Below are 21,303 nucleotides of genomic sequence, written 5' to 3' on the forward strand. Positions count from 1 at the left end.
GCAGAGGGCTCACAGTGATGTTAGAAATTGTTTATGTACACAAAGCCCACGCCATTAGATTTGAGGACCATGCCTTTTCTGTGGTCCTGTTCTTCCTGTCATTTGTCTACTGTGTGTCCAAATCCAAGATGTGCTCTGTGACTCACTGTTCTGTTTGTAGGAACTTTAAAAATATTCATTGGTCATCAAATTAAAAGTCTTAAACATTTGATCTCCACATTTAATCCTCAGAAAAGCTAAAATCTACTAAAATTGTACGTTATAAACTTTATTCTTTTGGACCAATTTTTTTTTGGACCAATATTTTTCTCTTTTTTTTTAATTTTTAAAAATGACTTTATTATTTATTTATTTGACAGAGAGAGAGAGAGAGACAACACAGCAGGGGGAGCGGCAGGCAGAGGGAGAAGGAGAAGCAGGCTTTCCTCTGAGTGGGAGAGCCCGATATGGGGCTCGATCCCAGGGCCCTGGGATCATGACCTGAGCTGAAGGCAGACGCTTAAGTGACTGAGCAACCCAGGAGCCTCAGACCAAAATTTTTAGATGGTTATCAATTTAAGAAATTAAATACTGGGGTGTTTCTGAACCAGATTAAAAATTAAATTAAAAAAATACAGGGTTGGAGGGGCACCTGGGTGGCTCACTGGGTTAAGCCTACGCTTTCGGCTCAGGTCATGGTTTCAGGGTCCTGGGATCGAGCCTCACATCGGGCTCTCTGCTCAGCAGGGAGCCTGCTTCCCCCCTCTCTCTGCCTGCCTCTCTGCCTACTTATGATCTCTTTCTCTCTCTCTCTATCAAATAAATAAATATAATCTTTAAAAAAAGACAGCGTTGGAGGAAAAATGTGGACACATTCATATAAAGGCATGAAAGAGGCAAGGAACTTTCATTAAATAACAAGAAGGTTAATGAATTTAGGTTACCCCTGATAGAAGGGCCTTACATACCATGCTCAGGCATTTGGACTTAATGTATTAACTTACTTTATTTAAAATTGTTATTTATTGCAAATGTTCTATGCAGCAGACAATATTCTAAACATTTTTACTGATACTATCATCTAATCCTTGCAGCACCCCTACAAGGCATTAGGTTCTTTTATTCCCATTTTACAGACTAGGAAACTGAGCAGCAGATAGGTTAAATAAGTTTCCATTTTCCCAAGGTCAAAAACCTAGAAAGTACTGGTGCCTGGGGTCTAACTGAGGCAATCTGACTCTTGAGCCCACGGTCTTAGCCACTCTGCTCTACTGCCATCAAAGTGGTGAGCCAATGTGGAAACTTAAAACCAGGAATGATTGAGATTTGATTTAATTTAGAAAGAGGTTTCCAGTGTCTGTGCAGAAGATGGGCAGGAGAGAGACTCGCGCCAGAAAAACTCTCCTGAGACCATTTCTCTAGGCAAGAGGGTGAGCTAAGGCAATGTGTCCCGGGAATGTTGGGTGAGGCACGTTCCAGACATGTGGACCAGGTAAAAGTGACTGGACATAGCAACCAGCTGTGGGAAGTGAGAAAGAGAGGAATCTGAAGTTGGCTCTCTAATCCCCTAACTCGAGAGATGGTTAGTTGGTCATGCCTTTGATGGAGATAAAGTAGCAAAGGAATGGGGCTCCAAAGACTTGTGTTTGGACACATACTGAATTTGAGATGCCTGTGGAGCAGCCCCATTAGGACTTTGGAAATTGGGTTTCAAGCTCAGAAGGAAGCTATAGTGTAAATATGTAACAGGAAGTCGTGGTGGTAGGTAGCACGGCCCAGGAAGCAGGCATGAAGACTGGAAGCTTGTGAGCAGGGATAGATGGGCCAAAGAGGAGCTGGTAGAAAAGCAATCACAGAAGAGAACCTTAAGATAATGTTGTCCCAGACAGCATGTTCTATGGCTGCAACTTATGGCCAGGGTCTCTGTCATGGCTCTGGCTGTTCCTATTTCCTCCATTCACATCAGTAATAGCATCCTACCCTGGATGACTCCCTGTCCTCTTTCAGTTCCCAGAGCTCTACAGACACCTCTGCCTCTATTCATTTGAACCCTTTGGAGTTAGCCACCTATTACCTGCCTGGACCCTGATTGATAGAAGGATCTTCCCACATGCCCACCTACCCTTCCTTCATGAGTCAACATGAGTAGATATTTCTAGTTGCCTTCCAGTATGTATTCTGCACTTTGTTCTTGATAACAGAACCTTGGGCAATGTGGTTTTTGAAAAACCGCATTTTACAGGCTCCCTTTCTACCACATGTGCCTGTGTCATTGAGTTCCAGCAATGTAAGCAGAAATGTCATGTGAGACTTTTAGTCTCTTCTTAATGGGCAGCCCTTTCCACTCATGCCTCTTTCCCTTCTGCTATAATGTGGATATGAGATGTGATGTCTGGAGCTCCAGGAACCACTCTGGGCCTTAGGGGACCTTGATAATGGAAGCCATCTTGGAGAAGTAGTCAACAGGGATATGACCCCTGTTGACTGCATGACTCCTCCTTGTCAGCACGAACTGGTTACTTCCAGGTTTATTAAGTACAGTAGTAAGACAAATGTGCTGGTATAGAAGCAGGGAGAGATAGGGGAGGAACACGAAGAGGAGACAGGGTTATTGGTGAGAACCTGTCTTCTGAATTAACGGGAATGGAAGAATATTCTTGTCGATGTTGCTGGAAGTAACAAGAAGGGAAACGGAGTAGAGGGGACCTGGTGGCTGGTTTCTGTTTTATTTATGAGGTGGGAGAATGAGGAAAGGGGATCAGAGGAAGAGCAAGAAAGGCTAAAGTAGTGACCTTGAAGACTAGATAAAGGACCCGAGCGGCCACAGTGCAGAACACAGAAGGTATTTGGCTAAGGGGAAAGGAAAGGAGTGGGAGGCGGGTGCCCTTATAGATAAAAATCCAGACAATGCCCCCCACTCAAAATCTTCTGGAGAAGTCTTTAATTGCACAATTGCATAATTCAGGATATTACAGTGTGACAATTTGGCAGTTTAGAAGTCATTTGATCCATGTTGTTAGATCGTTCAAATTATTCAGTGCCAAAGGGATTGTTTTTGTAGTAAAAACTATAGCTGTATAATTACTAAGCCGCCTGTTCACACAGAGCTATAAAAATGGCCTGTATGTAACTGTATTATTAGTACAACATAAACCACATTTCCATCACATAGGCACCAAAGCCAAAATAAATTTTAGCTTCATGAGGTACAAACATGTATTATTATTTGCATTTTCTGTTAAATGGAACTAGATTAAAGACCTGTCATCAGTGTGCATTTGCAGACTGGCAGCCCTAAGTAGCTGGGGTTAATTGCGACCTTTATGTTATTTGAACATATTCAAAAATTTTATTCTTATTATTAGAGGATAAGACGTGCTTGGTTTTCTTTGTATCAAATAAGAATATTCATTCTTAAATGACATGCCTCCTTAGAGACTTAGAGCACAACCTTTCATAATATTTAGCTATTTCTAAATGTCAGGTGCTGTTGAGTTTATTACATTGCTGGCCCGTGCCGTTACCAAAAGTCTCCTGTTTTTAGTGGTACTTAACAGATTGTCAGTAAATTGATAGCATTTCCATGTTTGGAAAATTTCCAGTTTCCTCCTGGGAAAGGAGGACAGGTGTTTCCCTCGAACCTGGTGAAGGATTCTTTTTTGGCATTTGGTTTTTTTAAGGGGAGGTGTGAACTCGGAAGAGATTTTAGAGAGAAATATCTTTTTCACCATTCTAGGAAAAGATCAACTCGCCCATAAAATTTTGCTGACTTTAGCTGGAGGGCGAATTTGCAGCACGAATATTTTAATATGTAAGGGGAATCATAGAGTGAGTCTTGAGCACGTCAGTCCCTTAGTGGCCTCTGCTTATGTGCTTGTGCCGTGTACCTAATAATGCTCACAAGGCTGGTCAGAGGACAGCCGGGGGAGTGCAGAGGGCACTGCCGGAGGTCGGAGGAGACATGGCTCTCCTATCTGGACCTGCTGCCCGTGAGCTTCAGGACCATGAACAAATTACCTAGTATTGCCAACCTTGATTTTCCTCTGTATGAAATGCAGATAATAACCACTTTCCCCTGTCCTGGCACAAATTGCCTTGAAGATTAATCTCTGTGGTAAGGTCCATGAATGTATCTCCGGCCCTAGAAAGTCTGAGGCAAGTATAAAGCAGTTTCACTTTTAAAAGCAACCTAGAATTTTCTGCTAGGTGATACTTTGGTATCTGATTTGAGTAATTGAGATTTCATATATATATGACAGATCTGAAAAAATATATATATAGCTTTTGTAGTAAATGCAAGGTGTGCCATATGTATATATATCTGAAAATAATAAAGTTAATGTTGACCAATGGGAATTAGATGGTCTTTGGATCCTTGTCAACAGTTTGATGTCTATGGGGCAGTGGAGACCGAGGGTAGGTGAGAAGATGCTGGAGCCAGAGAGCCTGGGTTCATGCCCTGCCTAGAGACTTCCCTGTTGTTTAGTCTTGAGCACATCACTTTGCCACAATTCCACATAATAAATAGGGATATTTTTACTGACCCTATGGTATTGCTGCTTCGAGGACCAAATGAGGGACACACAAAGCTCTTGAGGGTAAGCACTCAGATTATGTTAGCCATAGTGGCTGTGATCCCAAGCAACTTCTTGGAAGTAGTCTGCAATTTGAACTCTGCATTAATTCATACTCCCGTTTTCCTCCCTCCTCCCAATGTTGGGCTTTATTTTGCTTTACTCTGAGAAGCAAATTTTTAAAAAATGAAATGGTGCTGGGCACAACAGTATTGTAGCTTCTGGAAGTTTCTGCAGTTAGCTGCTTCAGGGCCATCTTCCTTCTTTCGTGGAAATGGTCAGCTCTGTTGGAAGGTTTGTGCAAAAGAGTTGCTGAAAAGAAAATGCAACAATTGGATGACACATGAAATAAAGTTAAATGGAATTATAATAATTCACCAAGTCAAGCTTTACCTCCTTTTTTACGTGTTCTCTTCTCTCTCCTTAGCTCGCACCTGAAGTTTAGTAATCTCACCCTGATTTCAACCCATGGACTCCCTGGAAAAAGGCTTCTGGGCACTGAACAAAGGAAATTTTTAGCAAGCGAGTAAGAATTTCATTTGCTTTTTCATTCTGATGCCTAAATGTCCTCATTTGTGTGTACTTTATGCTAAACACAGTTGACCCTTGAACAACAAGGGGCACTGACCCCCAAGCAGTCCCAAATCTGCATAAAACCTTTGACTCCCCTAAAATATATATATTTATATTTAAAGATTTTATTTATTTATTTGGCACAGAGAGAGATCACAAGTAGGCAGAGAGGCAGGCAGAGAGAGAGAGGGGGAAGCAGGCTTCCCACCAAGCAGAGAGTCTGATGCAGGGCTCGATCCCAGGACCCTGAGACTATGACCAGAGCCGAATGCAGAGGCTTAAACCACCGAGCCACCCAGGCACCCCTGACTCCCCTAAAATTTTAACTAGTAATATCCTAGTGTTGACCAGAAGCCTTACCGATAATGTAGGCAGTCAATTCACACGTATTTTGTATGTTACGTGTAATGTATATTGTATTCTTAAAGTAAGCTAGAGAAAAGAAAGTGTTGTTAAGAAAGTGACAAGGAAGAGAAAATACATTTACAGTCCTGTACTATATTTCTGGAGGAAAAAAAAAAATCCATGTGTAAGTGGACCCATGCATTTCAAACCCATGTTGTTCAAGGGTCAACTGTAGTAGATTTCAGACTGGAAAGGGAAGAGTAGCAGGCTTTTCTCCTGGAGTTCAAACTCACTTAGAACATACAAGTACAAATCTGTTAGTGAGGGAATAGAGAGTTGGGCTGCCATTTTGTATTTGTGGGAAAATGTCTGCCCTCTAAACAGCTGGGATGGAGCCTGCTGACACAGCTACCTCTTGCACTTGGCTTTTGAGTGACCTACAGCACAGGAAAGCTTGGTATTTGCATCAGACTAGGCGACTCCCCAAAAGTTCAAAGTTGGGAGACAAAGATGGGGCACCCTCTACCCCAACCCCCTGACCTTTTGTCACGAGGGGCTGATCATGCTATGACCTTCTATAGCGAGCTTCATTGTTTGTATCCCAGTAGAATCACTATTTGTCAACATCTGTTCTAGAAAATGCCATTTCGTTATCACACAGCTTGCATTAATTTTAATTTCCTGTTGCAAAGCATGGGTACAAGAATTACTAGGCTCCCTGCCTCTAGAAACAATGTCCCAATTTTTCCAATGAGGAGGAAGGAAATTGTTCACTCTTGGGGTGTTCATTTTAGAACCCAGGATGAAGGGATCTTCAAACAGTGAGAAAAACGGCAGCTTCCTTGCCAGCAGAACCAGGCTCCCTTTGACCTAACACTTCTATCAGATGGTGAACTTTTATTTTTCTTGAAGGACATCATCAGGGTAGTAAAAAAGATATGGGTTTTGAGCCAGATAAATGCGGATTCAGGTGGATGTCCCTATTATTAAGGGGATTTCATGTCTCTGAGCTTCGGAGTTTTTGACAGTGAAAAGTGTATGAAAAGTCAACCTTGCTGGAGTTTTTTGTTGTTGTTGCTGTTGTTAAAATTACTATAACAGCAAGTTCTGACAAAGGGCAGAGGATCAACCCGTGTGCATCTCCTTCTCTCATTGCCTGTCTTCCAAATGACACGATTCCCAGGAAATGTTGGTCTTGTTGATTAACGTCTCATGAGGAACATTTCAGTCAGCTTGATGAAGGTTTTTGTCAGTGCCAATGTTGGGTATGCTACAGGAGAGAACAGTTAGCAAATGGCTTTCTGCTGGTTTGATTTCGCATGGGATCTGCCTGTGATTAGGTGGGGAGTCACCTGGTGGCCCCACTTCTGTCATTGCCTCTCCACTTTCTCAACACGATAGCCAGAGCAATGCCACACAAACATGAATCAGATTGTGTCAACTATCAATGGCCTAGAACGGCACTGTCCAATATGGTGCCTACTAGCCACACAGGGCTATTTAAATTTAACCTCAGTAAGATTAAATGAGATTAAAAATTCAGCTCCTCAATTACATTAGCCACATTTCAAGTGTTCAGACAGCTCCACGTGGCTTGTAGCTGCCGTATCAGACAGTGCAGCTACAGAACATTTCTGTCCTCACAGAAATTTCTAGAATGTTCCAACCTAGGATCCATCCCTGTCTGCTTACTTCTTTGACTTCGTCTTTTGCCATTGTTACCCTTGTTCTTGCCATTCTAGTCACCATAGCCTCCTTGATGTTCCTAAACCACAGCAGGCAGGTCTCCCCTGGGATTCTTGGCTTAAATGTCAACTTTTCCACACTCTAGTCCTCCTTTCTCTGCTTTGTTCTTTTCTTGCTGCAGAAGTTTTTCTAAATATTTGATAATTTGCCTTTTAAAATCACACTTACTCTTTATATTCTGAATCTTTAACCTCTAATGTAAACTCTATAAGGGCAGGGATTTTTTTTTGTCTTGTTCACAGTGTGTTCCCAACATCTGGGACTACTTGGCACATGGCAGGTGCTCCATAAATAATGTCAAACAGATGAAAGTTACATCCAAAAGTACCTGCAAAAGTTCTCTCAATCAGGTTATAGACACGGACTAAATAACAGCCAGATGCCTCTGGGTGGGAGATTGCATGTTATCATAATTCTTAGAAACCACAAATTGAAAAGTAAACAGGATGTTGCCTTTCAAATGATCCTCCTACCTCAATAAGGGAAATTATCCCTGGTCACGGAGTTTAAAAATAACTAATGCCTTGACATCCATAAATTTAATAATTTAAAGTCCTCATTCTAAATACAAATGTTGAACTTCGCCCTAACCAGTGTTTTGATAATTGTTGTTATTAATTTTTGAACCTGTTTTTTGTCTCCCCATCCCCCCTACCTACCCCAGTCCAGTCTCTTATAGAGATGCTAATGACATGCTGGGATATAGCAGAAAGAAAGGCAGTGGGAGGAGAGGAGAAACAGGAAGCAGAGAAATCCACTAATTGGACAATCAGCCCTGAATAACGAATGTTAATTGTGATGTTCCTTCTTTAGAGTGTCACAATAAATCCTTTAGGAAAACCTCTAAGGTTCTTTCCAGTTTTGAAGGGCTCTGATTTCATGAAGTGCATATTTCTACCCTGCTTATAATTGCTCCCCTAGAGTGGGCTTCTAATTTTGCACCTGTAGCTTTGGCCTAAGTCTTCTGACCACTGATTTTGGGGGCAAGCTGGCCACTGTGCACATATGTCCCCTTCCAAAAATTTCCCCATCCTCCAATTATGCTTTCTTCTCCTGCTTATTACCTGTTTCCAGAATGTTCTAAGAAGACAAATTTTGACATTAGTGTTGAGTCAGGGTCAAGCTCACTTGAGAAACATGAAGTTTTATTGATGTTCCTTCTTTGGTTCTTTCTGTCTCTTCCAGAGAACTCTAGTGTAGGTATCTATCTTGTCACCAACCCATGAGACAGTCCCTACCATGTTAGAATCCTAATGATCCTTAACTTTGCTTAGGAAGTAATTCTGGAAAACTATCACCAACAGCCTCCAACGTCTAATTTCACCTACCTGCTGAGTAAATTAACAAAGACCCAGAATGGACAGTAGTTGCCTACACAGTAATACTTTAAACTGGCAAATGTCATTCAGTGTAGTAACAGACAGTAAAAGTAAGCACCCCACATTCTTCGATTTTTCTGAAGTTTCCTAAAAAATACAAAATAAAATAGTGTTCCTGGTGCCAGTTCCCCCTGGACAGACCTTCAGATTTTAACTCTGAAATAAGCATTCTGAAATTATCAACATCACTGTCCTGCTGTCCTTAAAAATAACACTAACACTCTCTTAACCTTCCCCAAATTTCCCCTGAGAACTTTTATCTTTGAGCAAACCCTCATAAGACTAATCCCTGTGCAGTAACTATATTTAATTTTTCCTCATCTTGGACGACTGACAGTACCATTCCTATTATGAAGAGATGGTGTAGCAATAAGGACAGTCTTTTGTGGGTCTCTCACAAATGTGTGAAATCGGTGAAGTTTCCTGTTTTCCTTTGAGTTACCTAAAGGTTTTTTTAAAAGAGAATTTCATCCCACTATCTATTATATTCTGGTGACAGGCCAGTCCCTGATTTTTTTTCTTATTAAAAAGAAATTTTCTTGTTTTTAAGTGTTGTCTCATGGAAAGATACAAAGCCCGGAGCCCCCTTCTCTTTCACAGGCCCTTATAACGGGGTCTAATGTACATCCATTACAAGAATTCTTTTTGTGTGGTGAGAGCAGATTCATGTGTGGATCAAAAAGAAAAAATGTTCCCCCATTACCACTTCACAATCCTGTGTGCCTCCAAGGAAAGTAAACAGGATTATGCATCATTAATATTATTTAGAATACTACCCTTCACATACGCATCCCACTTGACCAAACAGCATCTTTTATGTTCTCATGTTCATCCCGTATGATGGTCAAGGCATGTGAGGAGGGCAGTTACCTCATGTCGAGAGGGTAAGAAACTTAAGTATTGAAAGGGCATGCAGAATCCCCAGGGTCTGGTCTCACTGGTGCCAAATCAGGGACACAGGCCATGGCATAGCAAAGCCTAGATTTAAATGAAACACGTTGGGGTGCCTGAGTGGCTCAGTCAGTTAAGCATCTGAGTCAGGTCATGATCTCAGTGTCATGAGATCAAGCCCTGTGTTGGACTTCATGCTCAACTCAAAGTCTGCTTGAGATTCTCTCTCCCTCTACCCTTTCCCCCTCTCACCTGCTCTCTAAAAGAAATAAATTTATTTAAAAAAGTAAATGAAACACCCTATACTCTGGGTCTTCAGAACAGGATCAATAAAAGTTCATGCTCATGAGGTCAGAACTTTCAGGAAATTCTGGAACCATCCTCATAAAACTCTTTAAATAAACCCAAAGCTATCAAAACCCCACTTTTCTCATGTTAGAGTAGAATGCTCAAACTCAGATGGAACCCAGAGAAGAAAACCTACCCACGCTGGACCCACTGATAGCAGAAGTATCAATTCTCCAAAAATTGCCTTCGCCCTACAGAGTGAATCCCAAAAGTCTCCAGGGACTGTACTTGTTGCAAACATAATTCCCTAATTGACATCTTCTATAAATAAAATGTGTAGTTTTGGGAGGCATGAATCCATACACTAATTCTGAGAATGAGTCATTTCTCAAAAAAAAAAAAAAAAAAAAAGCAAATATGAAGGGTTCTCAATATTCAAGATTTTGCCCACTGCCTTTGGGAATCCTCAGCAATGTCACTTTCTTCTTCCTCATTCCCTCTGAGTCTGGGGTCAACATGACGTTTCAACAGCTAAAGGAAGTTTACACCCACCACAAAATAGAAGCAGAAGAAAGAGTATATATTAATGATTTCACAGAGACACAGATGCCTGTGCGTGCGCGCACACACACACACACACACACACACCCTCTCTGTTATAGATTGGCCTATACCAGGTGGAGCAATTTAGCTCTAATGGGAAGATGTCAATCTGTGACTACACGTCTCATAACGAAAAATCTCCCGGTGTCTCGCTGGGGTCCTGGGAAACTCACGTCAGGGGCACAGACTGGGCCCACTAGGGGACTCGAACCAGCTCACCAGATGTCTAATTCATGTCCACTGTCAGCTACTCAAATGTCACCGACGGCGCTTTTCTCTCCGCAGCCACTGTTTTCAGGACAGAGATTACGCGTTGATGTCACTGTGCTCCTGGGTCAATGTGGTGGTGGGTAGGATGACTGCCATAGACCGAGCAGCCAAGCACGTGGTGCTTTCCCATGAGGAAATTGTGCTCTACGACCATCTCATCCTTTGTACTGGGCAGCAGTACCAGGTGAGGTCGTACACGGAGATCTCTGGGGGTTTACCACGACACATGTCCTTGGGGTTAGGAGCAAACCTTCCCACGGGGACAGCTGCCATTCTCTCCATCAAAGTGCCCACATGGCCTGTGCATGCGACCAGGATTGCGTCCGCAACCCCTCCCAGAAATCCATTCCAAGAAAAACATTCTGCTCAAGGGTGAAAAAAAAAAAAATCACAGCAAGTTGGAGATATGTCATTCTTGAAGCTGTTGTCCAAAAGTCTAACACTTCCTGCTCACCAGAGCAGAATCCAGACGCAACCCGGCATGCGTTTGTGGTGAATTAATTTATGCCTCAAGAGGCTAACATTTGGCGGTGGTGACGGGCTCATGCAAAAGTATTTCAAACATGCGCACCTTCTGTCAACCCTTATTTTATTTTGTCTCTCAGTTATAAAACTAGGAAATGTGACTGATTGATTACCCAGTGACCATGCTTTCCATTTGGATTAAATTCTCGAACCACATTTGAGGCGCGCGTTACTGGAGACAACGGAAGCTGTTCGATGTCTTAGGGAAGCAAATTTTAATATTCTCACGTTGTACCATACCTCAGCAGTTCATGTGGTCCACAAAAATAGGGGCATTTCTTTAATGAAAGGAGATTTTTAACTCCAAGATGGGGTCTTTTAATTACATTTTTCTCCTGGGAACCTGGATGGGCCTTCCCGTGCTGGGTTTGTTTCTCACAAGTACAGAGCAATCCGCTCCCACCCCAGGCACTGCCGTGCTTTATCAAAGGTCCTGGGTGAGGCCATTTTGTGAATGGCCGTGGATTTGACAAGGGGAGGCGTGTGCAGGTTCTCTTCACAGAGCCCCGCCAGGAAGTGGCAGACACGTGGTTGGGGGCACAGGCTCCTGAGCAGCTCCCAGCATCACGTTCCTCATGTTCTGAGCCTTGGCTGCACACTGACATCAGCTGGGACACTTGAAATATACCCATGCCTAGGTCCCACCCCCCAGAGGCTCTGTTTTAATTATTCTGGGGTGGAGCTCAGTAATCAGTATTTAAAAACAATAACAACAATAACAACAAACAAAAACAAAAACAAAAAACAAACAAAAACAACAACAACAACAAAAACCTCCCAGATGATTCTAAGCTAAGGCTAAGGCTAAGGCTAAGGACTTGAATTTTCTTGACCTAGAATCTCTCCTCTGTACCTTACTTAGAGTGGCACTTCTCATACTGTAATACACCCACACAGCCCCATTTTGTTAAAAGGCAGATTCTCAGCAGGAGCCGGGGAGTGGCTGATATCCTGCTGTTCTCAGGCCAGGTGAGGCCAGCCCTGCTCCTGAGTGGGCCGGGTGGAGTATGGCTCCGCCTCTGAGTGATTGCTTTTCTTTCCCCTCCTCCTCCTCCTTCCAGGACTACCACCACCACTACTGCTGCTGCTAAAGAAATCCAGTTTTCACAGTGTAGGAAAGGTTTTTGTTTTTGTTTTTGTTTTTGTTTTCTGGTTAAAGGATAAACACAAACTGGAGGACAACCTTATTCTGATAGTTAAGTATTCCTCTTTGTAAACATTAAACCAGAGGAAAACACCATACACCCCGTAAGCTTGTCCCCCCCCCATCCCCCACCCCCACCCCACTGAGTTCCAGCTGCTGCCTGGGACTGTGGACTTTGGAAAATGTGAGTGGAAGACCCGGCCAGCTGTCCAGAGACTCGGGCATCTGCCCATGTGTGTCCAGCTGCCCCTGCAGCTTTAGTCTGTGGCACGTTAAGCTCTTGCCCTTTTTACAACGGGAAAAATGAAATGAAGAAGTGATAAAGGGAGTTCCAATTTAATTTTTCCAGAAGGACATAAAAATTAAAGGTACATAGAGTGATACAAAAAAGGCTGCTGAATTCACTGGGGAGGGCTTCGAGTTCTGATTTATTTTCCTATTTCCTTCTCTTCAACTCTCTCATGGTTTTGTCCCAGTTTTGTGACTTGGGAAAAAAAAATTAACGATGAAAATAAAGCTTAAATCCAAAGCAAGAAAACAACCTGTTATAAAATATCATTACAAACTTTAACTCTAAATAGAACTTTAAATGGCATGAGTCATTCTAAAATATTACGTAGTATTTTTGATATCCAAATACATATCATTTAATTTTTTAATCTGAAAATCCATGCACAAAGTAAAAGATTAAATTGGGCTGTGGGACTGCATGTGAGGTGGGCTGGTCTCTGCCTTCCAAGCCCTCCCTCTAGGGGCAACCACTTGGAGGCATTTCTATTGTTGGTTCCTCAGTGGTTACCCCTCAGAACTCCAAATGATGTGTTTATGGAAGTTTTACCCTTGATCTTTCAACTCCTGACAATATCTATGGCCTTTCCATTTTGGAAGATGAAGCTTTATCTACCTCCTATTCAGTACCCTCTAACTCCCCTCCCCACCCTGCCTATTGATTAGGTTGTTTTTTTGGTGGGCTCATGCCTGTGCTCATGCACAAAACTCAGGGATAGCTTACAACCGAGGTCCTGGGCTGCCCTCCATGGCATGTGGAGAGTCATAGAGAGACAGAGAGATGCCTCCCCATGCCTGGTTTTGGGTCTTCTCAACAAGAGGAAGAGTAAAAAATGTGTTAACTCACAAGGCCTCTTAAAGGGGTGATGCTCCCTAGAAGCCAGCAGGTGGGGCAAGAACACCCCACCAGGCAAGAGAGCGAATTGGGATGCTCCTTCTATTGAGGTGATGTGGGTCAGCAATAGGACATGATCTCCACAGAAGCTAATTCCATCCTTGGTGGGATAAATAAGAGCAGGACATTGAGAACGGTGCAGCCGCAGCTGAGAGCTTGCAACAAAGAGCCAAAAAGAGAGTTGTGTACACCACTTTGTCTCTTCCCATGTAAGACCTGAGAGGCACTCCCCAATGTCTAGAACAGCACTTACCATGAAGAGAGCTCCCTGGGTCTAGGATGATTAAAGGGGGAAAATAACATCCCAAGAGATGGGGTCTACATTTCCTCCCCTTGAATCTGGGCAGGCTTGTGACTGTCTCAACGGATAAGAGTACAAAGGAAGGGATGTGGTGTGACTTCTGAGGCTGGGTCAAAGGGCCGCGCAAGGTCTCCTTATTTGTGACAGCAGTGGCTCCTGGAGCCCTGAGAGGTCACGGAAGAAGTCCAGCTGCCTACCCTGTGATGGCCATGTTGGACATGCCATGCGTGGGTTCTCCCGCTGACAGTTCTAGCTGAGTCCAGCCTTCCAGCTATCACTGACAAAGCAACAGACAATGTGCATGAAGCCATCTTTGACCCCCCACCAGCTGAATATTACCAAGTGACTTCTGTTGTTAACAGATAGAATGAAGGAATTGCCCAGCCAAACCCTACCCACATCTCTGGACCACAAAATCATGGAAAGTAATAAAATAGTGGTTTTAAGCCACTCTTTCGGTTTGAGTTTGTTGTGTAGCAAGAGACACCTGGAACCAAAGGGTACCATGGAATGAAGGAAAGGGAACCACGTTTGGAAAAAATCAGAGAAAGAACACACGCTTGACAAATTCCAAAATGTGTGATTCACACACATATATGCACACACACACACTACAGGAACCATTCATCTTCCTCAGTACAATTTGATCACCCAGCCTCTGAAATGGGAACTGAAGCCATCCGAAGATCAGAAGTTGAGCTGACAAGGCCGTGAAATTCTTAGATGAAAAGGAAGATGGGTAAGAAAGGATTGAAATTAAATCCCTGTCAAGAGATAGGACTGCTGCTGTCTAGTGTAGAGGCTGAAGACAAAGCATAAAGTTCCCCTGGAGGGCTGAGTCAGAGGGCAAAGGGCAAAGGATACCTTTGGCATAAGAAACGAGAAGGTGTCTCTTGTAGATCATTTTTTTACCCAAAGAAGACACCCTCACAAATAGAATAAAGATAGTAAAGATACGCTAGAAGAAAATTTTCCTTACTTAAACACCATATCCAGGCATATATTCCAGGTAAAATCAAAGACAAAATTTCTCAGCCAGTTATATTTTGGTGTTATATTCTGATGGAATGCTGGTTCTGTGGGAATGGTAGGGGGGAAATGAACAAATTTCAGGAGAAAAATAACAGATTACCAACCCTCCCCCACAAATAGAACAAAAAGAAGATAGGCACCCAAAACTTACCTTTCCGGGAGGAAATGGCACAAGAACATGAACTTAGCCTCATAGAATTTTGAAGAAACTGTAGTGATTCAATAACTATATGCCCACCTAAGTCTCTCCTATTTGAACACAGTAAAAATCTCTTATTCTGTGTATGATCATTCTCAAAAGAATGATCTTCCTCATTCTTTCATGTGTACTCCCAATAAGCAAGGCAGAAAGGAAAATGTAGGACTTCACAATTGTTTAAAAAGATAAGTGACAAGGGGTGCCTGGGTGGCTCAGTGGGTTAGGGCCTCTGCCTTCGGCTCCGGTCAAGATCTCGGGGTCCTGAGATGGAGCCCTGTGTCGGGCTCTCTGCTCGGCGGGGAGCCTGCTTCCCTTCCTCTCTCTCTCTCTGCCTGCCTCTCTGCCTACTTGTGATCTCTGTCAGATAGATAAGATCATATATATATATATATATATATGTGTGTGTGTGTGTGTGTGTATTTAAACATATATATATATACACATATATATGTGTATATGTGTATATATATATATGACAAGAACCAAACAATTAAAAAGTCTAAGTCTGCTGGTAAGTCTGAGACTAAATGCAAAATTAGTAATAACAAATCTTAATCTAAATCTAATCCAGACCAAGTTGTTTGAAAATAGGGAGAGAAGTTGCCAGGGACAAGTAAGAATTGCCTTAGGGGAAACCCAAAGGTAATATTTGGGTCTTGACTCTTACATATAGGAGGAATAAGATCAAATGAATGCTTTTGAATAGCATGAGTAAATTCCCCTTCCAAACCTCGAAGGAGATAAGACAGAAGAAAACACACTCGTGTAACCACAGGGAGGAAAACAAAGAAACAGCCACAGTACTTTCAACAAGTATAAACCAGAATGGCATTAGGAAAAAACAATTGCAATGGTGAATGCTGTGGTTTTACACTTTGCTGTTACAACAGCAAGCCTCTGTGTCTGTACCAAATTCAAAGTACAAGACAAATACCAAAAAGAAATGACACCTGAAGTTTCAAAATGAAGTGATAGTTAAGATGGTTAAGATAGGTAAGAGCCATCTGAATTAGTATTAGTAAATTAGTATCCAACAAAGCAAAATTAACTGGAGAAAGAAAAGCACTAATGTTGACAAAGGGTATAGTTTGTGACAACAATACAGACGTGATGAGCTCATTACAAGCTGAACATGATCGTGCCAAAGAATATGTCACAAAAACAGAGGTGCCTGGAGTATGTGCTCTTGCAGTCACATTGAAGATGGGAAAAGTCAAGCTAACGTACATCTGGAGACTCTGATGTTTAGCCACGGAGGTGAAGATTCAGGATGGCTGTCCTCAAATACTTGAAGGATGTGTACAATACAGAAAACAGCTCAGACTTGTGTGTCATGGACCTGGGAAGACAATGGAAGACAGACCACCAGAAGCAATGAGAATACAGTGCTTATTCATCCTACGAAACACCTTCCTAAGAGTCAGGGTCTTGGGCACCTGGGTGGCTCAGTCGGTTAAGCGACTGCCTTCAGCTCAGGTCATGATCTCAGGGTCCTGGCATCAAGTCCCTCATCAGGGTCCCAGCTCAGCAGAGAGCCTGCTTCTCCCTCTCTCTCTGCCACTCCCCTCACTGTGCACTCTCTCTCTCTCTCTCTCCAAAGAATAAAATCTTTAAAAAAAAAAAAGAAAGAAAAAGAAAAAAAAGAAATCAGGGTCTCCTCCATGGGGGAATGTCCTGCCCAAGAGACAGTGAGTGAGGCATGCCAGGACCCTCAAAAGGTCATAGGAACACCCAAGAGACGTTGAGGGATGCCACACATGTTAGTTGATGCAGTTCTCTGCTTCAATTGAGTAAATCTCAAAAGGTAAGATTCATCCCCATTTTATGAATGAGGGAGCCAAAGGGCAGTGATGCGGAAGTGATTTGTCTAAGGTCAGAGGACATCAAAGTGACAGACTGGGATTTAAAGGCAGGCTCCAGACTGTGAGTTCTTTGCCATTGCCCCCGTCTCTCCTCTCTCCCACTTTCTCTGTCTCTTTCCTTTCCCTTTCCCTTCCCCGCCCTCCCCTCTCTCACAGATGTTATCCAGGAATTACATTTGGTGGTTTTTAAAAGTCTTCACAACACAGAAATTCTGGAACATCTTTCTCCCTTCCCTCCTTCCTTCCTTCCTGCCTTCCTTCCTTTCTTCCTCTCATTAAAAATACCTGGACAGGGGAGCCTGGGTGGCTCAGTGGGTTAAAGCCTCTGCCTTCGGCTCAGGTCATGGTCTCAGGGTCCTGGGATCGAGCCCCAGGCTCTCTGCTCAGCGGGGAGCCTGCTGCCTCCTCTCTCTCTCTCTCTGTCTGCCTCTCTGACTACTTGTGATCTGTCTGTCAAATAAATAAATAAAAGTCTTTAAAAAAAATATATATCTGGACAAAAGCAGCCTAGGTCTGGGAAGGCGGCTCCTTGATGTCATCAGAAACTCAGACCCTTCTGTCTTTTCTCTTCCATCTTCATGTGGCTTCCATACTCAGCATCTTGAGGAGGCTGCTGTGGCTCCAGCCATCCATTAATAAGAAGCAGGAAGGACAAAGGACTAGAGCAAAATGACTTTTCCCATTGCCCCATACAAGGATTCCTGCTTATGAATCTCCTGACCACCTCTTAGGTCACTAGTTAGGAAATACAGTTTTTCGATTGGGTGTATTTAACAGGAATCTGTTATTAAGGAAAAAAAAAAAAAAAGAGGGGGGTTCCTGGGTGGCTCAGTCATTTAAGCATCTGCCTTCGGCTCAGGTCATGATCTCAGGGTCCTGGGATCCAGCCCCACATCAGGGTCTCTGCTCAACGGGGAACCTGCTTCCCCATCTCTCTCTCTGCCTGCCTCTCTGCCTGCTTGTGATCTCCCTGTCAAAATAATAAATAAAATCTTTAAAAACAAACAAACAAAAAGAGACAGAATATTGAGGAGGCCACCAGCAGTCCCTGACACAATAAGTTATCCACTTGCTAAGGGAAATGGTGTGGTCAAGGGTCTCCCATCAGTCAGGGATGCTGGGATGTTCAATTTCCAGTCATCTGATGGAATGGTCGAGAATTCATCCACTACTCACCAATCACTAGCGGCAATTTAGTTAATGGCAGAATGCTCTCTAGTTTGGATGGTGAAATACACTCATGCTCTCCTATTAAACCTTATTCTCCCCCTTACTTTGAGGATATAATATGATTTTTCTTTCATAGACCTTTTTATCACTTTTTGAATTCTGCTCAGTTCTGTGTGGACAAATTAATTGGCCTTGGGATTTACAATCCTAGCTTTAGTTTTGCCGAGTGTGTGAAAATCCCGTTGTATAAATATGAAAAATACATTCATTAATTTTCCTTTAATTTCTCTAATTCTTTAATTTAGATTTGTGTAAAAACAATCCCACACATTCCAGTGCACACAAGAACTATACAGGTTATCAGAATGCAATGACATTTTAGGATCACAGTAGGTAAGCTGATTTTCATTTTAGACTTTATTCTTTGCCCCTCCCCTTCCTTGTTTTTGTTTTTATCTAAACATTTGTTATTTGGAATAATAACTCATTGAACATTTTATAAATTGAATAGCTCTCAATTTGTTCTTTAGCCCTGCCATTTTCTGCCAAGGACTTTACCTGATTAATTAAAGCATGCCCTACTAAATGGGTATAATATTACCTAACATTTTCTTTTATACTCCAGTGCTCATTGGAGTTCTGGTGAGGTTTTGAACCTCCAAAGCACAGCATTCAGTATTTAAAGTCATTCACCACTGATGGGACTGGTGGGAGTGATGAGGGGACAGAGATGGTGGTAGCCATCGTGTAAAGATGGAGTTTGCCAAGGAAATGACAATTACCTGATGATCACAGGGTCTTCACACCCCTTCCTCTCAGGTGCCAGGACATTCCATACACCAAGCTTGGGAGATGAGGTATTTGAAACCCCACCTATCTCCTTGGATTCTGTTCCCTCACTGACTATCTCAGATGTGTTTGGTCACTTTGAAGACCTGGAAAACCCCTCCCCCTCTCAGGATGGCAGCTTCTCAGCCCAGTATGGGGTCTAGACATTGGATATGCCTGTAGCCATGACCCATGGCTTGATGGAGCAAGGTTGGAGGCTCCTGACTGGGGGCTTGACCATGGACTTGGACCACTCTTTAGGAGCTCAGTAGAAGTGCAGCTCACCTGTTACAATAGATGTATCATGACAGACGTGCCTCTGGTGCGATGGGGCCTAGCCAGTTGACCACCATTTATCAGTTGAACCAAGTTCTCAACTCAGTTTGAGCTTAGGTGGCATTCTGCCACCTGCCAAGTCACCCACAAATCGTCTTTCAGCCGCCACTTCACCTACTAGTTCACTTTACGAGGTTGGTGTTGAGGATTTCCGGAGGCAACCAACCAGAAGACAGTTGTGAAAGCAGGAAAAAAGCAGAAGGCCCCAAAGATGAGAAAAAAGAAAGATCCTAATGAACCTCAGAAGCCAGATTCAGCATCTGCTTTAGTCTTCCATGATACACAGGCTGCCATCAAGGGACAGAATCCCAGTGCCACTTTTGGGGAGGTTTCAAAAATTGTGGCCGCCATGTGGGATAGTCTTAGTGAGGAGCAAAATCAGGTGTGTAAGAGAAAAACCAAAGCTGCCAAGAAAGAGCATCTGAAGGTTCTGACTGCACATAAAGACACTCAAGAGTGTCAGGCCACTGTGGGAACAGGAGAATTGGACCCATTGCTGCTGTCACAGACTCCTCCACCTTTTGTGGCTACTGTTGACCCAATGTCTCCAGCACCAGCCTCAACAGAGCCCCTTGCCCTGTCCCCTCCCATTGTTAACTCCACTCTTTCCTCCTATGTGGCAAACCAAGCATCTTCTGGGGCTGGGGCTCAGCTCCATGTCACCATGTTGGTTATTACCAAACAGCTGTTGCCCTCTTCTATGACTGTATCTCAAGGAGGGATGGTTTCCATTATCCCAACCACAGTGGTGACCTCCCAGGGGATCCATCCAGGCCAAACCAGTGCAGCCACTCTCCAGCCCAGTCAACAAGGCCAAATTATCACTTGCTCAGTGTTGCAGCAGCAGCAGCAGCTTCCACACTGACAACACCCCCTGCTCTCCATGGCAACACATACCTCAGCCCCTTACTTAGCAGCAAGTGATCATTCCCAGTAGGCTCCCCCACCTCAGGCTATGCCACAAACTCCACCTCAGAAAGTTCGAATCGATTTATGGCAACAGCCACCTCCTCTGCAGATCAAGGTTGTGTCTCCTGAGAATACAGACACCCTCAGTCTCACCAGCTGTGGAAAGTAGTCCTGAGCGGCCTGTGAACAACAGCCCTGAGGTCCATACTGTGGAGGAAACCTCTCTGAGACAGTCTGTGAGATGAGCACAGATGTGGTTCCTGATGTTGAGTCTCCTTCTCAGACGGATGTTGAATTGCTGAGTGGGTCTCCTGTGACGCTGTCACCCCAGCCTCGATGTGTGTGTCTGGTCATGAGAAGCCTCTCATTGTGAGGAAGGACTGGGACAGTGAGTACTGCATTAATGAATGTGTGATGAAGAGCTGTAGGGATGTCTTTGTGGTCTGGGTGACTTCCAGAAATTCCAACACAAGTGTCTGTGAAGGCGTCCTTCCTGTTCTCCCAGCCAGGGAAGACTTAGCTGCTGGGAACATGTCTCAGAGCCTCTTTTTAAAACACAAGCTGGGCTTCTGGTAGTGCCTGATTTCCACCCATCATGGTTCTTCGTGCTTCTTTCCTTTTCTGTCTCTTCAGCAGGGGCCATACTATGGAGCAAGGCCATTGAGTTTGCTGTAATCTGGAATTGTTTTTTACTTTGAAGGACAAGCAGATATACCAGTGATAGTAACAGAGGGAAGTATGAAGGCAGTATGAACAAGCTGAACATAGGGGTGGTGCTATTAGGGTTTTTTTGAGGAAAGTCAGGATAATTGTCATAGGACATGCCGAAACAATTATTAAAATGATGGAAGATACTCAAAAAAATCAAGTCAAATCATTTACCTGAGCATTATGTGGACTGCTTTATAATACTTGTGAATATAAAAATACCAAAATTTAGTGTGATTTTGCTAAACAAATAATATTGCTAATAAGAAAATTTTACCTCCACAATTATTGTTGTAGTAAATGACCACTAATTTCCAAATTGTTCCTTTTTACTACATATAATTTTACTGCAGGCTCTTTATAGAGAAAGGACATCTAGGTTTTAAAATTGATTATTTTTTAAGCTATTTCATCCAGCTTGAAAATGAATTAAGTGCATCACATTAATCTACAGGGCT

General features: G+C 43.1%; 1 protein-coding gene and 1 pseudogene across 5 annotated transcripts in view; both read left to right on the top strand.

Annotated features, from left to right (window-relative positions):
• Positions 1 to 21,303, top strand: part of CFAP61 (cilia and flagella associated protein 61) — a 285,821-nt gene that overhangs the window by 175,366 nt on the left and 89,152 nt on the right. For all 5 annotated transcript variants that reach the window (XM_032351542.1, XM_032351539.1, XM_032351538.1 and 2 more), the window contains 2 exons: positions 4,981 to 5,079; positions 10,664 to 10,832. In XM_032351542.1, the coding sequence (XP_032207433.1) occupies positions 4,981 to 5,079; positions 10,664 to 10,832 (268 nt within the window). The remainder of the gene's footprint in view (positions 1 to 4,980; positions 5,080 to 10,663; positions 10,833 to 21,303) is intronic.
• On the top strand, positions 17,868 to 20,713 carry LOC116595744 (annotated as a pseudogene).

This window comes from Mustela erminea, chromosome 7, assembly GCF_009829155.1.
Source record: "Mustela erminea isolate mMusErm1 chromosome 7, mMusErm1.Pri, whole genome shotgun sequence".
Taxonomy (NCBI): domain Eukaryota; kingdom Metazoa; phylum Chordata; class Mammalia; order Carnivora; family Mustelidae; genus Mustela; species Mustela erminea.